The sequence below is a fragment of the Erithacus rubecula genome, assembly GCF_903797595.1.
Source record: "Erithacus rubecula genome assembly, chromosome: 2".
In the NCBI taxonomy this organism is placed as follows: Eukaryota; Metazoa; Chordata; class Aves; order Passeriformes; family Muscicapidae; genus Erithacus; species Erithacus rubecula.
The window spans coordinates 23,784,738-23,806,990 of record NC_136685.1 but is presented as its reverse complement, the minus strand read 5'-3'; the positions used below and the strand labels follow the sequence as shown (position 1 = coordinate 23,806,990).

General features: G+C 35.6%; 1 protein-coding gene across 4 annotated transcripts in view; it reads left to right on the top strand.

Annotated features, from left to right (window-relative positions):
• The window catches only part of LOC306798550 (dystonin-like), a 283,743-nt gene that overhangs the window by 223,859 nt on the left and 37,631 nt on the right, over positions 1-22,253 (top strand). For all 4 annotated transcript variants that reach the window (XM_079298670.1, XM_079298669.1, XM_079298672.1 and 1 more), the window contains 14 exons: positions 763-929; positions 3,084-3,243; positions 3,495-3,821; positions 3,996-4,080; positions 5,243-5,484; positions 6,418-6,624; positions 10,122-10,241; positions 10,431-10,538; positions 12,259-12,477; positions 15,319-15,522; positions 18,388-18,619; positions 18,968-19,194; positions 19,855-19,977; positions 20,669-20,770. In XM_079298670.1, coding sequence (XP_079154796.1) covers positions 763-929; positions 3,084-3,243; positions 3,495-3,821; positions 3,996-4,080; positions 5,243-5,484; positions 6,418-6,624; positions 10,122-10,241; positions 10,431-10,538; positions 12,259-12,477; positions 15,319-15,522; positions 18,388-18,619; positions 18,968-19,194; positions 19,855-19,977; positions 20,669-20,770 — 2,523 coding nt within the window. The remainder of the gene's footprint in view (positions 1-762; positions 930-3,083; positions 3,244-3,494; positions 3,822-3,995; positions 4,081-5,242; positions 5,485-6,417; positions 6,625-10,121; positions 10,242-10,430; positions 10,539-12,258; positions 12,478-15,318; positions 15,523-18,387; positions 18,620-18,967; positions 19,195-19,854; positions 19,978-20,668; positions 20,771-22,253) is intronic.

Below are 22,253 nucleotides of genomic sequence, written 5' to 3'. Positions count from 1 at the left end.
TATAGAAAAAAGAATGACAGTGTAGCTGATAAAACATACGACTCATGCAGTTGGACTGTGTGGCCCACTGCCACCCACGTTATAAAGTTACTGCCAGTGCAGGTTGTCATCTTGGGATACCTGCAGTGGCAAAATGTTAACATTACCAATGGCACCTAGGGAATGAAGGAAGGGAGGATTGTAGACAGAGGTGCATTTTATTCTTCATAGAGAAGTTAATGTATTACACTAGATTGATGAACTCAATTGTATCTCATATAAGTGAGGAGTTGATTATACAATAGTTTTACTATCTATTTTCCCATCTCTCTGTGTATCCAGATTACCTCTGTGATGCCAAACTGTTATGCAGTTTTCCCATAAATGTGCCTAAAAGATGTAACTTAATTCTGAATAGCTGTATTCCCTTGAGGGTGTTATATAGAACAGCCTTTTCCTCTATGTGTTCACTTTCTGGGCTGCCACACATCCTTACCTCAGAGGAATCAAGGTTGTTGTTTGGGCTTCGTGAAACTCCAGTGTTCTTAAGAAAACAATTGAGAAACTAAAAGGAGCCTGTGTTGGTGAAGAGGTTGACGTGTGTGTTACATGTGTCTCTTTAATTAGCTCTGTTGACATTTTTATCACAATATAGGCATCGTGGTTTAGTTTTTGGTGGGGTTTTTTTTTTGTTTCAACAGCTTTTCAAGAAGTCAACTGTTATTACATTTGCAGTATTGCAATATTTCTTAATAAGCTGGTGCTTGGTTGCTCTCTCTGTAGCTTCTGCAGAGGCTGCTGGATGACCGCAAGCCCACTGTGGAGGCAATCAAGCGCGAAGGGGAGAAAATTGCGGAGTCAGCAGAGCCTGCTGACAGAGTGAAAATCCTGAAACAGTTGAGTTTCCTGGATAGTCGATGGGATGCCTTGCTCAGTAAAGCTGAAACAAGGTACTTGAATTCTTTCATGGGCTTGAAAAATGTAGACATAGCATGTGATAGATGTTAAGAAGCAACATGTGGAACTCTGAACTGTGAAGTTCTATCATGCTTTCAATTGCGTTACGTCTTGGTGTCATCATGTTGATATAATGGGTCCTCTGAGGGAAAGGTGGAGAAAAAGTGACCTGAAGAGACCCAAAGCTCTTTAAAGATGTTTAGTCTAATGTGATAATATGCTAGGATTAACTACATATGTATCTTCTGAGTATTTTATCTCTGATAATTAATTAAAATGCAAGTGTTTTGAGGCAAGAGCCTGTTTTGTAATGAAATCAAGTGCAAATAATAATGGTGTTCTACTGGAACTTCAAATACCTGAATTGCTGCTACAAAGAAGAGGCACTCAATTCTTTCTCTTTTTTAAAAAATATTATCTACATAATTAGTTTCTGTGACTTAGAGGTAATCATAATGTCAGTTGCAGATGCATGCAAGTGATGAGCTCTCTTAGTTTTCAAGAAAAATAGGACCTTTAAAGTATATAGATATATATTCTAGTAACACAGAAAACCCTATCTCTTAAAAGACATTGAGGTCCACTTGAAATTCGAATTGAAAGAAATCAAGCAAAATCCATTCACACAGAATGTGTAAATACAGGCTTACATTTATGCATTATCAATATATAAAATACCTGTAAAGTTATGAACTGTAAAGTGTCCTTGAGGAAATCTGTATTGAAAGGGTTACTGAACATGTTTTCTGGGTGGGAATTTGAGAAGGACAGTCTTTTTCAGAGTAGACAGAAGGGTGCATGAGACATAGCTTGGAAAATGGCTTATAATTGCAAGTAAGAGAGGATTCGGAAGCTGAAGAAAAATTTAAAGTGCACAGTGAAGCTTCACAGTGAAGAACAAATGGTTGTGTTGGGACTTTAAAGTAGCACTGAGCTCACCTCACTTCTGCTGTCTTCTATTCCTTCTGATAGCCTCTCTTTAGCTGAACCTGTTTTGTTACCTCATACTAATAATAGGATTATTTAATTAGGCAGCCACTAATAGACCATTATTTCCTTCTTTTCTTTTTTTCTTTTTTATTGAAGGAATCTGACTCATTAGCTGGGGTAAATGTTAATGTTGTATTTAATTTAATAATATCCTTCCAGTCTGGTGATATCTAATTACAAATGGAATTGCAGCTTTTTCCAAGCCATCCATTAGCTGCAAGCTTGTCTTCATTGTTCTTTGGCTGGTCTCTAGAAATGAAGAAGGAATTTGAGAATGGTTTTGAAAACTGTGTAGAGTAGCCCACAGAGTGTTCCATGGCTAAGTATGTCAAGTCTACCTTGCTTATGAGCCTTGGAAAGCACAAATAAATGTAGCTTTTATCTGGAATGAGATCCTCATTTGAAAGAAGTTATTGTGGTGTTTTCATGTAGAAAAAATCTCTCTTAAAAGTCTGCTTGAATGACATTTGTTCAGCACTGCTTATAGAGAAGACTTTGCTGTAATCAAGAGTCTTCTCTGGGATGTAATAATCTGAGCCAGAAATGCTTTAGATACCATTTTCTTGTTTTGGAGGTCAGGTCTCTATGCTTTATTAATGATGTCTCACGAACTTTATTGAGAGCTTTTATCCAGGACAAGAGGTGCAAATTTAGAAACAAATAATTCTGTTGTCATCATTGAAAAAATGTTTAAAGATATTTTACAGCACTGAGGAAGCATGACAGTATGTTCTGGTTCAGTAAAGCCTTTGCCAAACCTTAAAACATATATGATAGGCAAGGGAATGTAACTTTATGCTTGAAGACAGCTGGAAACTTGAGAACTATCTTAACTGGGTATAAAACAATGTCTTGCTGAATTGAATGCTAGATTATTTCCAGCAAAAAGCATATGAATAAAGGGATATTTTTATTTTCAAAACTGGTATATTAGCAAAATGCATTGGAGGTGTTTATTTGTTTTAAATTTTACTTCATTTTTACTTTACCCTGCTTTGCATTAAGTGTCGTGTCTATCTGTCTTATTTGGTGACTGGTTGCTACAATGAGATGGAATTATTTCTGAGGTGTTTTTCTAAGGATTCAAGGAACTTTATTAAAACTGTTTGAGGCTTACTTCATCCCCAAAGATGACCATTCCCTGGCTGTATTGATAGGAACCGTCAGCTGGAAGGCATCTCGGTGGTAGCGCAGCAGTTCCACGAAGCTCTGGAGCCTCTGGTGGAGTGGCTGACAGCCACAGAGAAGAGGCTTGCAAATGCAGAACCCATTGGAACACAGGCTTCCAAACTGCAGCAGCAAATTTCTCAGCATAAAGTAAGATACAAACTCGCTTGCTTTGGTCATTCCTTTTAGGTGCTTCTGTGAAGCACAACACAACTGGCAAAGCTGTTGCACTGTACTCATTTTACCATACCATTTCATTTTTTTCCTCTGTAATTTAAGTTTTATATATTTATGTTGGCAATATGTCTTTTTTTCAATTTTTATTGAGTTCCACTTTAATTTATTTTATGTTTTTCTGATTTTCTTTTCCATTATTCTTCATTATTTAAAATGAAATATAGGCCCTAGAAGATGATGTCCTAGCTCACAATAAGAGTTTACATCAGGCCATTAGTGCTGGTCAGTCCCTAAAGACTATGTGCTCCAGGGAAGATAAAGATATGGTGCAGGAAAAGCTAGATGCTGCTCAGACACGATACATTGAAATTCAAGAGAAGAGCAACAGCAGGTCTGAACTTCTTCAGCAAGCTTACAGCAATGCTCAGATTTTTGGGGAGGACGAAGTTGAATTGATGAACTGGCTGAATGAAATCCATGATAAACTGAACAAATTGTCAGTCCAAGATTGCAACACAGAATTGCTTGAGAAACAGCACTCTGAACTACTGGTATTCTGATTTCTGTTCATTTCTTATTTAATTCATGTTTTAAATTTTATTTATATCTCCACATGTCATTTATTTTCATTAATACATTTTGTTTAAAATCTCAATATGCTTATTATAAATAAAAATAATATATTTTTTTAGGTCTGTGCTAACATAAATGACCTTTATTCATAGGATCTTCAGGAAGAGATTCTTCTTAGAAAACAAAATGTTGATTTAGCTATACAAAATGGCTTAGAGCTTCTCAAGCAAACAACAGGTGAGAACTTAAGTAAAACTATAATCTGTCCTACTTTTTTTACTTGTACTTGCAGGTGCCTAAGAAAACTAAAGTGAGACTTGTAATATGGTTCATATTTACTGGCTAAAACAATCATACTTGTTTATTTTAATCAGGTTTGAGGTCAAGCTAGGTTATGTTTTGTGGCCAGTTTTACTTTTAGTGTAACTGAGCAAAAGGCCTTTTTTGCCTGTAGAGAATTTAGCCCTTGAATCCTTTTATTATTTTTAGTAGAAAATAATTTTAGTGAACCTGCATTCCATTCCTAATGGTGAGTTATGGGCATTACTCATAGTGGAGAGCTGTTTGGCAGCAGTGGACACGGTGAATTCCCTGCAGGCATCCACAGATGAACAAGATGTTAAACTGCCTATTACTGCAAGGGAAAAGCTTTGGCCATGGGAACTAATACAGTGGGAAAAGTTGCATTCCACTTCTATACAATGTGTTCTGTAGATCAACATCTGTCCAGATTTTCCAGTACTTGTAAAGTTCTTGCACCTTTACAGGCGTATGTTTGTGCAGGGTGGTATTATCCTTTTTTGTTCCAAACTGTGCCCTTACACATATTCTGTGATGAAATCTGAGCAATATTATTGCTAATAAATGTCAATGCATTGTTTTTATTTTAGCCTTTTGAGTTGTGTTTCAGATGGACAGCAATGAGGGTGAACTGTGATGTCAAAATCTACTGAAATTGAAAGTCTAGTTAGTAATGCAGATTTTTTTTGTTGTTGTTGTTCTTTACATTTTTGGTAACACTTTTATATCTTTTATTTGACCTTTATAAGAACTATTGTGAATTTAAGGGTGGATTTTTTTAAGAACATTTCTGTTTAAAATTGGGTTTAACTCCCTACTCCCTAATAGTTTAGTAAAGCAGAAAAAAGAGACCAATTCTGAATTGAGGTAAACTTTGTAGCTCTGTGGGCTTTAGTGGTGGTAGGATAATTTGCAACAGTTGAGGATTGGTCTTGTCCCCTTGTTGGGGTTATTTTATAAACTAAATTCTGAGGTTCCTGTAATATGTGGAGTTTGGGATTTTTATTTTTTTGTTGTTGTGGTGATTTTGTTGGTTTTTTTTGGTTTTTTTTTTTAAATATTTGTGATCATGGGAAATAACATTCCTTTAATATTTTAGGTGATGAAGTTGTAATTGTTCAAGATAAACTGGAAGGCATTAAAGCAAGATACAAAGAAATTACAAAATTAAGTTCTGATGTATCCAAGACTTTAGAGCAGGCTCTGCAGCTTGCAGGTCAACTGCATTCCACTCATGAGGAACTCTGCAAATGGCTTGATGAAGTAGAGATGGAGTTACTCTCATATGAAACTCAAATACCAAAGGGTGAAGAATTAAGCCAAGTACAAGAAAGACAAAAAGTAGGTTTAAGAACCTGTGACTTTTTTACTATTCTGTGATTTGGTGAGGTTTTGTGTTAATTTATGCTTGATATGAAATAATTTTTTAAATAACTAATCTTGGCATCAGATCATTTGACTAAATGTAACAGTAGTTAGGAATCAAACTTTTTCCAGAGTCATCTGTTATAATCCCTTATGATATTGGGCTGAGGTTTATTTTTAGCACAAGAGTAGCACAACATTTTTATTTTATTTGAGGAGCTACCTATGACTGGGAAACTTCATAAGCTGTCAAACAAAGGCATTTTAGTTCTTTAGCTGTGGCATGGATAAAATCCTGTGAAGTGTCAGCATTTTAAATATATATTACTATTTTTGTTTAACAAGATTTATTACAAAAGAAAATGTAGTGTAAGCTGCATGGTATGGAAAATGTTGAGGGTGGAAGCTTAAAAAAATTCCATTAAATTTCCTTAATAGATGGGGAGTTCTGTACAGGTAAAAACTTGTTCCTTTATGTGAATATGTGCTTGAAATTTAATCCAGTCATTGCAGAAATAATTTGAATTCATCATATTTTGCTATGTTGCGTGCTGAGTTGTAGTTCACAGCCATCCATTTTATTTTCTTTGGATGCTTCATGAAGTACTAACAATTCTTAGAAAATTTTCAGAAAGTCATACTGAATGGAGAAATATATTTAGGTTAGATTCTGTGGAAAATTCTCTTAAGAACAACCTACCTTTCTGTCAAACAACTTACAGTCTCAAAAAGCTGATACAGTTTAGCAGAAAATCAGTATTTTAATTTAGCCCTTTGGTTTGTGTGGAAATCATTTCAGTTCTGGATTCATGGAGTAGTTGAAAGAATGAAAAAACTGCAAACAGTGTATGTTCCATTCATATATAACCACGTGTAAATGGTTTCATTGTTTTAAATGGCCTTTTACAGGAGCTGAAAAAAGAAGCAAAGAACAACAAAGGCTTGGTGGACACTCTGAATGAAGTTGGCAGTGCCTTCCTGGAGCTGGTGCCATGGAGGGCCAGAGAGGGGCTGGACAAGATGATAACAGAGGACAACGAACGGTACAGATTAGTGAGTGACACGATCTCTCAGAAGGTGGATGAGATTGATGCTGCCATCCTGAGATCCCAGCAGGTACTGGAAACTCTTCTTTGGTCATGTGTACTTGAACAAGAGCTGTTCTTTAATAGTGGTGCCAAAAGTTTGTTATGCTTGAGCAGCAGATGGCACATTTGAATGAAATGGGACTCCAGTGTTAAAATATGAATGCCAGAAATCTGTTAATCTGTACTCTGTTGTAGTTGTCCCCCTTCTTGTTGATGCAAACAGTAATAATTTAGGTAAAATTGCTGTTACTATCCTGTGGCTCCTTAAGTCAGAGTCTCCTTAAGAACTGAATGGCCCAGGTTTTTTGTGCATCATGTTGTGTTAAGTAAAATAAGTAAAAAGGTTCTGAGCCACCTTTTCTGGATGTGACACTGATATTGCTAGGTTGGCCACACCTTTTAACATCAACTGATTGTCTAACTCCTCTGCACATTAGACTATTAAAAGCTGAATGACTTAGTTCAAGCTGTAGTGGAGGATTTAAATAACACTCGCTTTTATTAATATCTTCTTGGGACCGGAAACCTAAGTTATTTAACATGTGGAGGTTTCTATACGTGCATAGAAGTATACATGGATACACTTTGAGAACTGGGCTCTAATTTTTTCACTAAGTAGTCTCATATTTAAGCCAGTTTATAAATGTGTTGTAGAAACAGAGTTTTCAAATTCAGACATAAAAATATTTTTATAGTGGATATTTCTCCTTTTGCTATATAATTCCCATAAACAGTTGCAACAGGACAAGGAGAAAGCATGTGTGATAATTTCAAAATTGGCTAGGAGCTGACTGGCAGTAATTCAGATTTTCTTCTAAGTAAGCCTAAAAATAATGACAGGTGTCTTTTTAAGGGGTTTACTGATGAATATTTTCTTATCTCATTAACCATATTCTCAAAAATGAAGGGTGATTTTTTTTAATGAGTAATGAGGTGAGATAGGAGATTGTATATTGGCTCTCCTTCAGATTTTATGAATTCCTTGAGTATGTTGCATCCTCTGGCATAAGTTGAGCAGTTTCAGGTCCAGACATAAAAAGTTCAGAGCTGTTATTCCACTGGCTAATGTTGCAAGTGCACGTTGCACTCTCATCCTGCATACCCCTAACCTCCACATCATCACAATAAACTCCTATACACGATAGCCTGTGATAAGGTTAGGTAGCTTAATGTGCTTCCAGTAAAGAATAAAATACTTTATATTTAGCTATGCAAAATAAAAAACATTTTGGAGAAGCTAGTTCTCTTTAAGTTTGCCCAACTTATTGAAGTTCCTATACTATTAAGAAGTTTTGGGTGGAGGAGTAAGTGTGGGTTTTGTGGGAGATGTTCCTGCACCAAGGTGAGGAATGCAGCAAGAAATACAGATGATTAGGCAGAATAGCTTCATGTTGTGAATGGAAGCTGGAAGAATAATAGACAAATGCAATGCCCAGGATTTTTGACTAGCTGGGCAAAATGGTCCCAGACTGATAATAGATATGAATTCAGCTGCGTGGTTTAGTCTTCATTTCTCAAGACTGAAGGCATCTAGTGAAGGAGTCCTCTGTAGAAATACAAGGTCATATTCTACTTTGGGCTTGTTCTTCACTCTAAAACAGCCATAGAGAGTGCTTTAGAAAGCATTCATGGGGAAAATCACAGCATCATCATATTTGGAAGTCAATCATTCCTGATCAGAAGAAAATGTACCATGGTGCACTATGCTTGGTTAAACTGCATGGGGATTAAGAAGATGATTTTATAGTGACTCAAAGTGTAGCTCAGGGCTCATAAGTAACTGCCATGTATAATGGGAAGAAAACTTTTCAAATTTTGGATGTAGAGTGTGCCAATTTCATGCTTTTTATTCCTTAATGGTTTTTTTAAGCATCACAAATTGGAAATCCTATACCTTCAGCAAATTGAGTTTAGAGTTCTTCCCTTCCTCAATGCTATTTAACTTACAAGTTTCAGTGCCATGCCTTGATTTTGTTATTTCCATTGAATATTTCCTCAATATTACTTACATGCCCATGAGGATTTGGTATCAGGAAGTCGCACTGCAGTTAGTTTGTACATCTAACACATTTGAAAGCTCTGATTGTGAACTGTAGTTTCTAAAGCCAAGATTTAACTGCCACTGGTGCATGTGCTTCATGCTAATGTTTACAGTACTGATTATTTCAGAACATACATTTCTAATAGGATGTCACAATATTTAGGACAAGTTTTACTTTCTGTTACTTTAAATGAAAAATGACATATAGTGAAATAGAATGTTCTGCTCTTTCATGTAATAAATGAATTATAAAGGTTGAAAAAGATTGACTCATAAAGAACAAAATCTCAGAACTGTTTCTTTCATTTTGTGGAACTCATGATTAACCTCTAAGACAACTCCGAGTTAGGGACTAAATTAAATTCCAGTTATATTAAGGAGGAGGGCTGTTATGAACTACTGTGCCATGAAGGCACAGACCAGCATATTTTAAAGACAGGTGTGGCTGAGAGTGTTCTGAAGGAGATTTCTGAGGAAAGTGTGGGCATCAACAACACAAGTAGCAGGTTCTGACCTAAAACATCCAGACAGACTTCAACAATAACTCGGGGCTATATTTAGGTTCAGTTAATTTTGGAGAGGGGGCAGAGTTTTAATGAATTCAATAAATAAATTCTTAGTAGTTTCTACAATGTGCATCTGACACATCCCATGTAATATTTCTCTGTGGCTTAGGCTCAAAGCTGCCCTTGTTTGAGTACTGCAACATGTGTGTGCTAAGATGCATGTCTATAAACTTGATCTGAAGAGAAAATGTGTGTTTTTTGTTTTTTTTTAATTTGGTCTCACATTTTAGAAGACTTAGATCTCCACATTCTTCTTTTCATGCTTTTCTTTGCAAATTAGTGAGAAACAGGTCTTCTCATTACATTAGTGCTTTCAGGAAATTTCTGAAACACTTAAATGTTGACTAAATGTAGTCAGAAGTTAATCTTTTAGGAAAATGACTGACTGTGTCCAAATGCTCAAAAAACACTTTTGCATTTAATCTGAGGTGAGGTTCTTGCACTTAGTTGAACTATGATTGTTTTGCCTTGATCATTTAATACCAAAGCAGCTCTTCAGATTAATAAGGTAACATCAAACAACTCTGTCTCAGGATAATTGCAACACTAGCAGTAATAATAAACACAGATGAAAAAGACATGTAAAAGTAGAATAAAATAAAAACAAACAGTATAGTTAAAACTCTGAGATTATAATCCTTTTTTGTTTTCTTATGACTGTTAGAGAACTGGCTTTGGAAAAAGTATTTGCTTCTGTTGCTTTGTCATGCTTATGAACTAGGCTGCTTGTATTACAATCCCTCAGAACCATTTTGAGCACTGCATTTCATTTATATAAAAACCTCAAATGGAAATTGAGCTGCTATCTTTCTGAAAATTCAAAAACATGCTGTTTAATCTTCTTTAAAATTTTTGAAACTGTTATTCTAATTTCACGTCTGTAGAACTGCTGAACTAATTCATGTCTCCCTCATTTAGTTTGATCAAGCAGCTGATGCTGAATTTGCCTGGATTGCAGAAACAGAAAAGAAACTGATGTCTTTGGGTGATATTAGGCTTGAGCAAGACCAGACCACTGCTCAGCTGCAAGTTCAAAAGGTAAAAGAAATGCATTTCCAACTGTCATGTTAATTATTGGCCGGCACACTCTCCATCTAGAAAATGTACTGGCATGATTTAATTTTCAATCCATTATAATTAATGTACTTCAAAACCAGTTTTTGCTCCAAACACTTTTTTTTTTTTTTTTTAAATCATTATTCTAACCAATTTTTATTGTGTTTCAAGGCTTTTACCATGGAGATTTTAAGGCACAAAGATACTATTGATGAACTTGTTAAATCTGGGGATAAGATTATGAAAACGTGCACTGAAGAAGAGAAAGAGATGATCAAGGTAAAGTTCCTTAAATTGCAGCTGCAGTGGTAGATATGCAGAGTGTATAAGTAGAAATATTCCTGTAGTGTCTTTTTAAAAATACTAATGAAAAAGCATTAATGACAGTCACTTCCTGCCTGGGGATTGTAATGCTAGAGGAAATGCTGTTCCGTATTGCTCCCCTTCCTTCAGGATGTTAATGAACAAACATTGTGTACTTGCTTCTTTGCCTGACACTAATTTGGAGCCCCATTTATCATCCTCATCCATAGTAAATAGTATTTTAGCCTTTAGGTGATTGAGTGAAGAGGTGTTAGTCATCTGGGTTGATGTGTGGAATCTGGCAGTTTATCTTCCGAGTTCCTTTGGGTCAGTGATGCTCCAGGTGTGAGCATTTCTGTGCTGAATTCAACAGCTCTGCAGTGCAGTGTGAATCTTTACTTTCATTTCTGCTGATTTCCATGTAGACCTTGCCTGCCAAGATTATTCCATCCATCACAGCCCATCAAAGGCATTCTTATGACTTTGTTTATTATATGAAGAACCCAATGTCAGGGCTGCAAACATGTAGAGATGGATTTTTCTTGTTGGTGTTTAGGAAGGATTAGTTGTAGGAGTGGGATTTTTTTGCTAAATTACAGTGAGGCTACATATATTGTGTAGATTCAGTCCTTCCAATCCATCAGTAATTGTGTTCTGCTGCAGGATCTCTGAATAAATTTAATTTGCTCTTAAGTGAATTTGAAATAGATGAGATGTTCTGTCTATGAAACTGTAGTCATAAGGCAGAGCAGTTTTGTGTGAGTCTCTACTAAATATTTTTATTTGTCAAAAATACCATATATCTGCGTGTTAAGGTTTTGTTCTGTCCTCTGGATAGCATCTCTATAATTAATTTACTTGCAAGACATAAGAAATGAAAGGAAAGCTTGTTCTGCCAAAATAAAAAAAGCTTATTCACACTCAATGTCTTGCATATATGTGGTTTTTCCAAGGCTAGGATTTATGTGCATTGTCACATATAATATTTCATAAACATGATAATATGGGCCGTTTTCCACAGGAAAAATATAGATAGTATAGCTAGTTGATACTTTCATTTATTATCACGTGCCCAAATACATTAAATTTGTAATGTGTAAGCCTTATAGTTCTATCACTATTATCTATGACATTAATGGTAATATATTCTCATTAAGTAATGTATGCTAACCTGGAACTTAATGTTTTGTGGTTTCTGTTGCAAGTTTGTAAATGACAGTCATGAAAGTATATCCTATTATCTTGCCAGAGTGGGAAAGAAAACCCCACCAAAAAAACCACCAAACCAAACTAAACATCCCAAGAGATTTTGTGTATTGTTCATCTTGCTTTGATTCAGAATAGCTGTAGAAAACTTAGTTTCTGCCAAGTGTCACTAAAGAAAAGTGCAGTAAGGAAGTTGGGCTAAGGTCTGCATTCAGATAATTTGTGGCTTGACTGAAAGCTCTGAGAATAAAGTGTTATTTGTAAATATCAGTATTGCTAAATGTATTGTAATTATTTTGCAAGTACTCTGCCAAATTCTGGTCTCCCTCATTGTTGATTCTGTCTACTCTAAACAGTGATACTGTAGGAACATCAAAACTGAAATTTTATTTGCTGTGAATTGATGCTATAATTATTAAAGAATGTTTAAAAATTAGGGTAAGAGACACATGAAAAAACATATTTTAAAAAAAATAATATTATTTTACAGAAAAAAATTGAAAGCCTCTTACAGAAGTATGATGCAGTCTGTCAAATGAACTCAGAGAGAAACCTCCAGCTGGAACGGGCTCAGTCCCTGGTTAACCAGTTCTGGGAGACTTATGAAGAGCTTTGGCCGTGGTTAACTGAAACAGAAATGATCATCTCTCAGCTTCCTGCTCCAGCCCTTGAATATGAAACATTAAAGCAACAACAAGAAGAACATAGGGTAAGTATTTTGCCAGTTTTGAAAAAGAAAGTGTTAAAAATCAGGAAGTATTTTGGTTAGAGCTGTGGAATGCTCTGCAAAATTCTTAAAGCTGAAAGAGATACTCCTCTTTTGGAACAAAAAAAATAAAATAAGAATACAGAGTATATGCATTTTCAATCATGTCTCTACTGCTTACCAAACTGGACATGTAAGCAAAAGTCTCTAGGGAAGGCAGCAAGTGATGTGTAAGCATAAAAGAAGGCTGAAGGGTAGTAATTGCCATTGTACTGAGAGAACTGAACACATAAAAGGTTTTAGTTAAGAAGTATATTTAAAAATACATATTAATGTCAGTATTGGAACAAAACAGAAAGAGCACATATGGAATGTTGGAGCAAGAAACTAAAGGGAGCTACAGTCTGTATACAGATATGGACATATGCTATTTTTATGTATGTATAAAAAAATTTGGTTTTTGTTTGATTGGTACCATTGAAACTAAACTTAGCTAAGGAAGCTAAGGAGCCAAGAATTGATTGCTTGGGTACCAATTCCATAGTAATTTATCATGTCAAGAATGGTTGTTGTGTAATAATTAAATAATTGTTTCCCATAGCATCACGAAATAGAGGCGACAGTGTTGTAGGCTGTATGGGTTCTCTTAGATGTATATATAATCAGTTTGGATAAAAACTGAGGTGTTTCATAGATGGCTGCTAGTATCACATAGGATCAGATGCATCCCACTGAGGTTAGAGACCTACTTGTTTTGGCAGATGCAAAACCTGCATGGCCACTGGAGATACCTGTTTCTCCCTGCTAAGCATGGAACAACTAGCGCGGTTTATTTCATTTTAGCTGCCTCAATTAAGTGACTCAAGTTAGATAGCATGAACCCTGGCTTCAAAGTCTTGTTTACTTTGAGACCAGCTAATGGAATGTGCCACTCTTATGTACTGGTAAACACCAGGTTCACTCGTTTGTCTTCCTATTATGTTCAGAATGAACAAACATGTTCTGTTAAGACTAGCTATATAACATAAGCTTTACAAACTACCTTGATTAGTCACTGTGAACCATATCATGCTTGCTTTCCTTGCAAGATTGTTCCTCATGTACTTTAATCATGCTGCTTCTATGAGAGGCCTTTCAGATGAGCTTCTATTTTTGCATTTTCCCCGGGCTATGCCATTAGCTGAGATTTGTTTGTTAAATAGAAGATTAATGCCAGGCACTTTTAACATGTAATCAGCACTGAAATGCTTGTTTGCTAGAATTGTTTACCCAATAGTGGATCATGGAGAAGACCAAATCATTTGTTGTTCTATTAAAAAGAAGAAGAGGAAAAAAAAGCAGCTCTCAATGTGAATGAGAACCTAATGTTTCTGTTCTGATGTATTTACTGATGACTATCTTTTTTCCAAGCTGTGGAATTCATAGAGTTGATTCTATGTGAGTAACATGCAGTTAGTTTGGTTTGAAATGAGCTGTTGGCAGAGTATTAGCACAAGGTTTAGACCCAGAAATGTGCACTCTTGAGGCCTTGTGTCAAGTCATCTCTTTGTGATCAAAAGTAAACCGTACAAAATTATTTTCTAAAAATTTTCAAACTGTTCTTATAATCTCCTTTTCCTCCTCTAAGCTAATCAACATTATTTTTCTTGTGGCAAGGTGTACAAATTGAGTTACATTCAAAGTAAGTAGTTAGAGTTGGGGCAGTTATTTGTCACTGAGGGACTGAAGAGTTGTGTCACTGTCTTCCCAGCCTCCTCAACCTTTCCTTTGGGGAGGAGCAAGGAAGAAAGCCAGCATCTGGATTCCTTTTTAAGGGAAGCACCGTAGTTGAAGAGAGGAGAACTTACTTACACTGAGACTAATACAGGCTCTTTTCTGGGTCTTCATTAATTTAAACAAACTCTCAGCTGGGAGGAGCAGGGCGTGTGCCTCTCATGTTCCCACACTGGAGCTATTGGATAGAAACACACGGAGTTCACAGCACTGAGATGCACAGTGCCTCACAAAAGTAGGAATTTTCTGAAAAGAAAGGGATGAGATGAGAAAGTAAATTAAATGAGGGAAGGTTGGGGCTACTCACACAAAAAAAGTCCTTTTCCTTTTGTCAGTTCTATGGGTGTAAGCAAGAAAACCTGAAATTCTTAGATAATTTTAAAGACACCTTGTGACATTTCACTTCCACAAGCCCCCTGCACAGTCTTCAGCACAGTTTTCACTTCTGGGGTGGATGATGAGAAGGAATGGACAGCTGAGATAAAAAATAATGCAATTACTTGTTAAACATTGTCTCTACTGATCACCCTTGCTTGTCCTTTTGCCCTTTCCACTGATTTCTTTGACCCTCCTCTGTGCTAGTTTCTTCTTCTTAAATCAAGGATAATTTGAATTAATTTTCTTGTAATGCTGGTACCTCTTTCTGTGATGTTCCTCAATGAAAGGCTTCGCAGCAAGTGACCAGTATCAACATGAAAAGTATATATGTGGTGGTGTTACACCCATGTCTGGAATATCATTGCCCTTTCTGTCATTATAGGTACTAAATGTGATGGGCAATGTCTGTTGTTAGCATCATATGCATAATTAGCATCTTATATTTTGCCTGTAATCATATGTCCTACCAGAATGTTTCCAGTGTGTCTCTAGTTCTGATGTTTCATGCCTGGATGGTTGTGTTGGAATGGGAATGATCACTGGAAAAGCAGTCATTAACTTTGTTTCTGCTTTACATTAAGATGAAAGGTATTTGTTTGGAATTTCTTGCCAGCTGGATGTGTTGGAAGTGTGGACAGTTGTAATGTGGTGGTGCAAGCGTAAGAAACTGATAAGTTGTTTCATTTGTTATAGCAACTGCGTGAGCTGATTGCTGAGCACAAGCCTCATATAGATAAGATGAACAAAACTGGGCCTCAGTTGCTGGAGCTGAGCCCAGGAGAAGGCTTTTCTATCCAAGAGAAATATGTGGCAGCTGACACCCTTTACAGTAAAATAAAGGAAGATGTCAAAAAGCGAGCGCTGGCACTGGATGAAGCCATTTCTCAGTGTACTCAGGTATCAATTAAGGTTTAAAGTATAATTGGGTTCATTCAATGGAAAAATACACATTGTCATCCTACATGGATATATCAAGACTAAGCTACTGTTTCATCTGGATTTTTCAACCTAATGGTCTGTGAATGCTCATATCACTGCTAATGGTATTGATTTTTCTATATCTCGAGGGGTTATAATTTTATATATTGGTCAGTATCATGACTTTGCAGCCACTTAAAAATGTTACAGCTGCTTAATTTTGAAGAAAAAAAAATCTGGTGTCTAAAAATGAGGGATTTGATTTTCACTTTTGTTTTCTCATACTGGTCTGTTACTAGCTGATGCTTCATTTGTAAACAAATGTTCACTTTTGATCAGTTAACTTGGGTATAGTTATTTCTAGGAATTAGCAGCTGTAGTTAACAGAGTTAGCAATGGAACTAGTGGGTAGTTTAGCAGTGGTAGTGGCATTGGCTCTTCGCTGCAGACTCCAAAGAACCTGCTGAACATAACGTGCTGAAACTGTTAAAAAAAAGTGTTACCAGGAAACTTAGACTTCACAAAATGTCTGCAGTATAAAATTCAGGTCAAGCCCACAAAAGCTGCATATTTTAGCTTCATCAGCCTATTAAATGAACTTCAGTATAGTATTGTCAAATGCCATGTTCTAGCAATAGTTAAACATTGGGTTAATTGTCGTTAAATTCACACAGAAATTCTTTTCCTTGACTCCAGATTCAGAAAATAAATCAGTAAAACTTTATATATAAACCCATACAAAAAAGTGAGTAAAAATACTTTGTTCTATACTGCTGTTTTTATAGGAAATTCCCTTTTTTTTCCTCTGTTCACTGGAAATTAAGTTTATATTCTGCTTAGGTCTTAAATATTAAATAAAGGAATACACCTCAAAGACCTTACCAATTGCTCATTCTAAGTAATTTTTGTCAGGTCATTATAATTAATGTCATATTCCTAGCCCCTGCAACAAGAATGTGAGGCAAAACTAAATGACCTCAGATATAATCCTGCTTTTGAACTGGTTATAGACATCATATGTTATATATATATATATAAATATTTAATATATAAACTTTCAGTCATTATAAATACCTTCCTTATTCACACCTCTGAAATATGCATGATTATTTAGATCCTCTCTTTTTCTTTGTCATGAATGCTTAGTCCTCCCCATATGTGGAGCTGCCAATTTGAAAATCAAGATGTTTACTTAGAGTCCCTGTTTTGTATGTGGTAGACTTCAACAAGTTGTAGTGTCTGAGTACAGAAAGCAAGAATTAGAAATGCATTCTTTGCTAACACCTAAAATATAATCAGATGTTGAGAAATTACTGAATTATTTATGCAATACTTTATGGTTCATTTTATATACCTAAATGTATATGCAGATGGCAAAGCAAAACATTCTAATGCTCACAGAATGTAATTTTATATAATCTTTTTTTATGAAGATATGTGAATATATATTATCAGATCTCTGCACTGTGATGTCTATGTCAGTGTTTGTCTAGACAGTCCTTGAAGAGTAATTATTTAACTCTTCAGGTTTGAAATTATATAAATTGCACTGTGTATCAAAGGAAGGACATAATGTATGAAGCTAGAATGAGAGGTTGTTATGACCTGCATTTTCTTCCTTTTAAATTCTAAAACACTTTGTCTTACTTGTTGAAGTTGAGTACAAGGAGGCCCACTGAATGCACTGACAACTTTAAAATGTAATATATGTCCTAAAATTAGAGCCAAATATTGCCAAATTAATTTCAGTTTTTATCACTTTTGTATGGTTTTATTGCTACAATGAGTTTCTCAGAAGTCTTCAATGTGGGAAGTCTACTTTTCTTTCATAGCACATTTTGTTGGCTTGTATGATATTCACACTTCTAACAAAAACACTGAGCCCATGATGTTAGTCACACAGTCAGATTTGAAGTGGGTTGTATGGTGGGGAAAAGTAATTATATTTCAATTGCCTATGTATATTTCTTTGAATAGAAAGGATGTAGCTATTTGGTCACATAAGGTAATCTGGTTTTACCATATTCTTTCTAACATCTTTTCCAAGTGTTGTCAGGAGTGCTTTTTGTGGGTCCTGGAGAGTCATTAAATGCACCACAATTTATCAATTTCTTTAATTTGAAAAGGACTGGTGATGTGAGATATTTAGGAATCCAAAAACATATAAAAAAGACCAACTTTGGAGCTATCCCAAAGGCTGAACCACTTTAACACAGCTGTAATTGAGTTTCTGAGCACCTACCTGGGCTCAGTTGTAGGAGGATATAGTATATCCACTTCTAGTTACAGAAAGTGACATACCTTTACTGCACTAGTGAGCACCACCTGGCCACTAACAAATGTTTTTTTGCATGACCTTACATATAAAGCCTTAATTGGAGGTTGTATATCAGTATGTTGATCCTAACAGGAAAATGTATGTTTTTAATAGCAAAATACATAACTTTCTAAAACGATGAAGTCAGAAAGCCATGGTTCTCTAAAGCTACAAACTACATGAGTTTCAAAGGACTAAATGCAAATGGATTCTGCCATATGTATAGTACCCTCAGAGGGAGTGTCTCAGGACTGAACCTGAATTTAATAGAAAAACTCTTGAATTTGAAACAACCTACCATTTTGTAGGGCTAGTTTTGTAATTTAGATATTAAAAGAGCCTAGAGGGAGGTATTGCAAGTTACAATATACAATACGTATATTGGATAGAGATGTAAAATACCTTTTTCCAAGATAATTACAGATGCCATTTTTTAGTTTGTTGTTATGGGGTTTTTTATGGTGTTGTTTTTTTTTAAAAATTCTAATTTGTCTGCCATTTCCTTCTGCCCTGTACCACCCTCCTAGTTTCATGACAAGATAGATCCAACGCTGGAGAGTCTGAAACGCATTGTTGAGCGTCTGAGGCAGCCACCGTCGATCTCAGCAGAGGTTGAGAAGATAAAAGAGCAGATCAGTGAAAATAAAAATGTGTCAGTAGATCTAGAAAAACTTCAGCCAGTGTATGAGACTCTTAAACAGAGAGGGGAGGAAATGATTGCTCGCTCCGAAGGTGCTGATAAGGATATGTCTGCTAAAGGTAATAGACTGAGAAAACTTTCATGTAGTGGAAATGCAGTAAGCTGCAGCATATAAAATTCTTCATTTCTGATGACCTCTAATCTGGAGAATGTTCTCCTTGAGAAGCTGTTTAAGATTTATAAAAACAAAGCATTCATTTAAAATAATTCATTGTGGATATGACCTTTATTTTATTTTTAAAGGCCATTGTGTTTGTTTCCACTTAACATTATAAGGAGTTCTGCAAAGAAATATTTTAGGGTCTAAATTTTAAAATGTACACATATGTTTCTGCTGTAGAACTGTAGAGAGATATATGACCAAGAATTGTTTGCCAAGGTAGTAATCTAGTTCCTTTGTTGTTTAGCTGTTCAAGATAAACTAGACCAAATGGTCCTAATTTGGGAAGACATCCAGACCTTGACTGAGGAAAGAGAGGCCAAACTGTTGGATGTGATGGAACTAGCTGAAAAGTTTTGGTGTGATCATATGGCTCTTGTAGCTACTATCAAAGATACTCAGGACTTCATTCGAGAACTGGAGGGACCTGGTGTTGACCCATCTGTAGTCAAGCAGCAACAAGAAGCTGCAGAGGTCAGTAGGAAGTATTTTCTTGACTTTTTTATTGTATGCAGAGTAGAATATATTATTTTGTAAAGACTACGAGGGATAATTGTGTAGAAATTTACAATAATGGTATCTCAAGAGTCTACAGTTAATAGCACGTATCAGGGCTTAATTGCAATGAGCATGCAACATGTGCTTGTCATTACATTTCCTTACTTGTTTGTAAATATGTATATAATGACCATCTCACTGAGACTTTTGAAAGTTATACATACTTGAGATGCCTTGAGTAGTACGTAACATCTAAATGAAGGGTGGACAAATGTATTATGCTCTGTGTATTATCTTCTAATCCTGTAATTATTTATACTGATAGTTAAATGTTTGAAGGTTGAATGATAACCTCTGACAAAGAGGACACTCTGATTAAAGAAATCTAATTTAAAACTTCCTGTTTATTTTTTCCACCTCTTGCACAATGGTATAATAAACCATTGTTACAATTTAGACTGATGTCAGCTGATTTCATCTGACACTACAAACAGATGCTTATTTTCTAAGCATCCAATTGCAAGTCCAAGTGACTTAAAACAAAGGTGGAATCTTCCTGTATTCTATCTTGAAAGGAAGTTGTACATAGGTTATTAAATTTAGTATTAGCAATGTTGGCTTTTTTTGTCTTGCTAGGCTGCTAAAGAAGAAATTGATGGACTACAAGAAGAACTAGAAGCAGTTGTGAGCCTTGGCTCTGAGCTGAGAGCTGCTTGTGGAGAGCCTGACAAACCTATTGTCAACAAGAGTATTGATGAGGTATGGGAAATGCAGATGCTTAGGTTGGTTTATTTGCTCAGCTGAAATATATTCCCCATGACCCCACAACAAGTTTTGAAAATAAAAGTTTTGTGGCAAAAGTAAGACATCACTGAAGCCTTTGTGGTAAAGTAAGATTTAACTTCTGAGTAAATTAATCTTAGATTAGATTTGAATATACACACTGTTTTATTTCATCAATTTATGGTTTGAACTTTTGTAAAAGATATTTTTTTAAGCTATTCACTGAGTATTGTTGCAGGTGACTATTTCTTGCAAAAGTAATACTAGAATAAATTTTGGATATGTATTGTTCGTGCCAAGTGAGACATCTTAACTGAGACTATCCTGTTTGGATGACTATAAAGTACTTTTTATTTCTGCAGTGATCAGCAATGTATGATTCTTGTAAGCTGTTTTTATTATGGTAATGCAACTCCAAATGATTTAGTAGTATTTCCTCTATTAACTGTAATATCTCTGTTAATTAAAAATACTCAATCACTATTGAAGTTTACAGCTTTTATTCTGAATGAAACTACTTATGCAGTGACAGGGAGGACAAGAATGTTAATATGGAATAAATGTGAACTAATCACACTTAGTTCATTTGTATTATTGATCAATGAAGAGTGAGTAAATGCACATTATATAGCAGTAAAATTCTTTGGTCTATTGTGCTTACTTGCAGCTGAATTCTGCCTGGGATGCATTAAACAAAACATGGAAAGAACGTGTGGATAAACTTGGGGAAGCTATGCAGGCAGCTGTTCAATACCAAGATGGACTACAGGTAAGATGATGAGTCCATGGGGTTTAATGTGGTTGTAGTAAAGTGTCATGTCTTTAGGTGGGTGACAACTAGTCACTCACTACTGGTTGTAGTGACCATTTTCTTCAGTAGGCAGGGTTTTTTTCTCAAGGTTGACTTGGGTTGGTTTGTTGGGATTTTTTTTTAATTAAAGAATACATATGATGAGTTGTTTTCTTCACATTCATATATTGCACTGTGTTTAGATTCAAAATTAATGTCTCCTTGTTTGTTGATAAGAACAGAGATTTTTGACACCACACATTCATGGTATTTATTCTGTTCACATTTTCTTGTGGTAGTCAAGGCAGGTTAAAGTTATGACACATCTTTGTGGTCTGAAAGGAACAGAGTACAGGTCTGAATGCTCATTTGCTGCTATTTTCTTTGAGTGGAAGACTCAAATACTCTGAATACTCATTTGCTGCTATTTTCTTTGAGTGGAAGACAGTTAAAGCACTTGAATTTTATTCCACCTTATTTATAAGTAAAATGTTGGAGTATTTTAAGGAAAAATATTACTAACATAATGTTGCTAAACCATTATACTTACTCTTAGTATAATTTATCCTATCACAATACTTTAGAAGATGATTCCCTTCTTAAATCTATAGGCAAATATTCCAGCAGTTTTACAATATCTTGTACATTGTGCTTCCTAGAACTGATGAAGTTTAAAAAAATAGAGGGGTTGTACTTTAGATGACCTTTAAAGGTCTCTTCCAACACAACCTATCCTTTGAAACTATAATCTTTTCTCTGTATGTGCTGTTGGGTTTTTTGTAGCTGGTTGGTTGGTTGGTTTGGTTTGGTTGGTTTGTTTTTCTTGGTGGAATTACTGTCTTTCCTGGTTCATTAAATCTTTAAAACTGGAATTTCACATGACACTGAAGGCTGTTACTTCTGTATTTGGTGCAGATCAAGCAGCAGACCACTCCTTAATAGTAATGCAACATGCCTGTTTTGTAGTGCACCATCACTAAGGATTTTTCTCCAGGTTCTCCTGTGTTCTTACTGTGCAGAGATTGATTAGACAGTTAGAATCATCACTGTTTGGTTTAAATGCTTTCTGTTTCCTGTAGCTGTACATGGCACATCCTACAAGCTTGGTGCTTTGTGAAAGAACTGTATTTAAGTCTAGTCTTACACTCATTTCAGTAGACAATGTGAAAGTATTATGGACAGATTAACTGCAGCTGCCTCACCCTCTTGAGGACACTGGGCATAGTTCTTTTCTCAGAGAGCCGTGTAGCAGTGGGCAACTCCAAAAAGTTGTCCTAAGCATTTCTCCTTAATGGTGTCTCCACAGATAATAGACAGGTGGAAAAGGGCCTAGTTGGATGTCTTTTTTCCCTTTTGCAATTACTCAGATTGATGCAGGTGTTCTTAATCCATGTAGAGTATTCTTGAGGTTCTGCATTGTATCAGGAGCAAAAGGAATATCCACAAAGCATCACAACTGGGG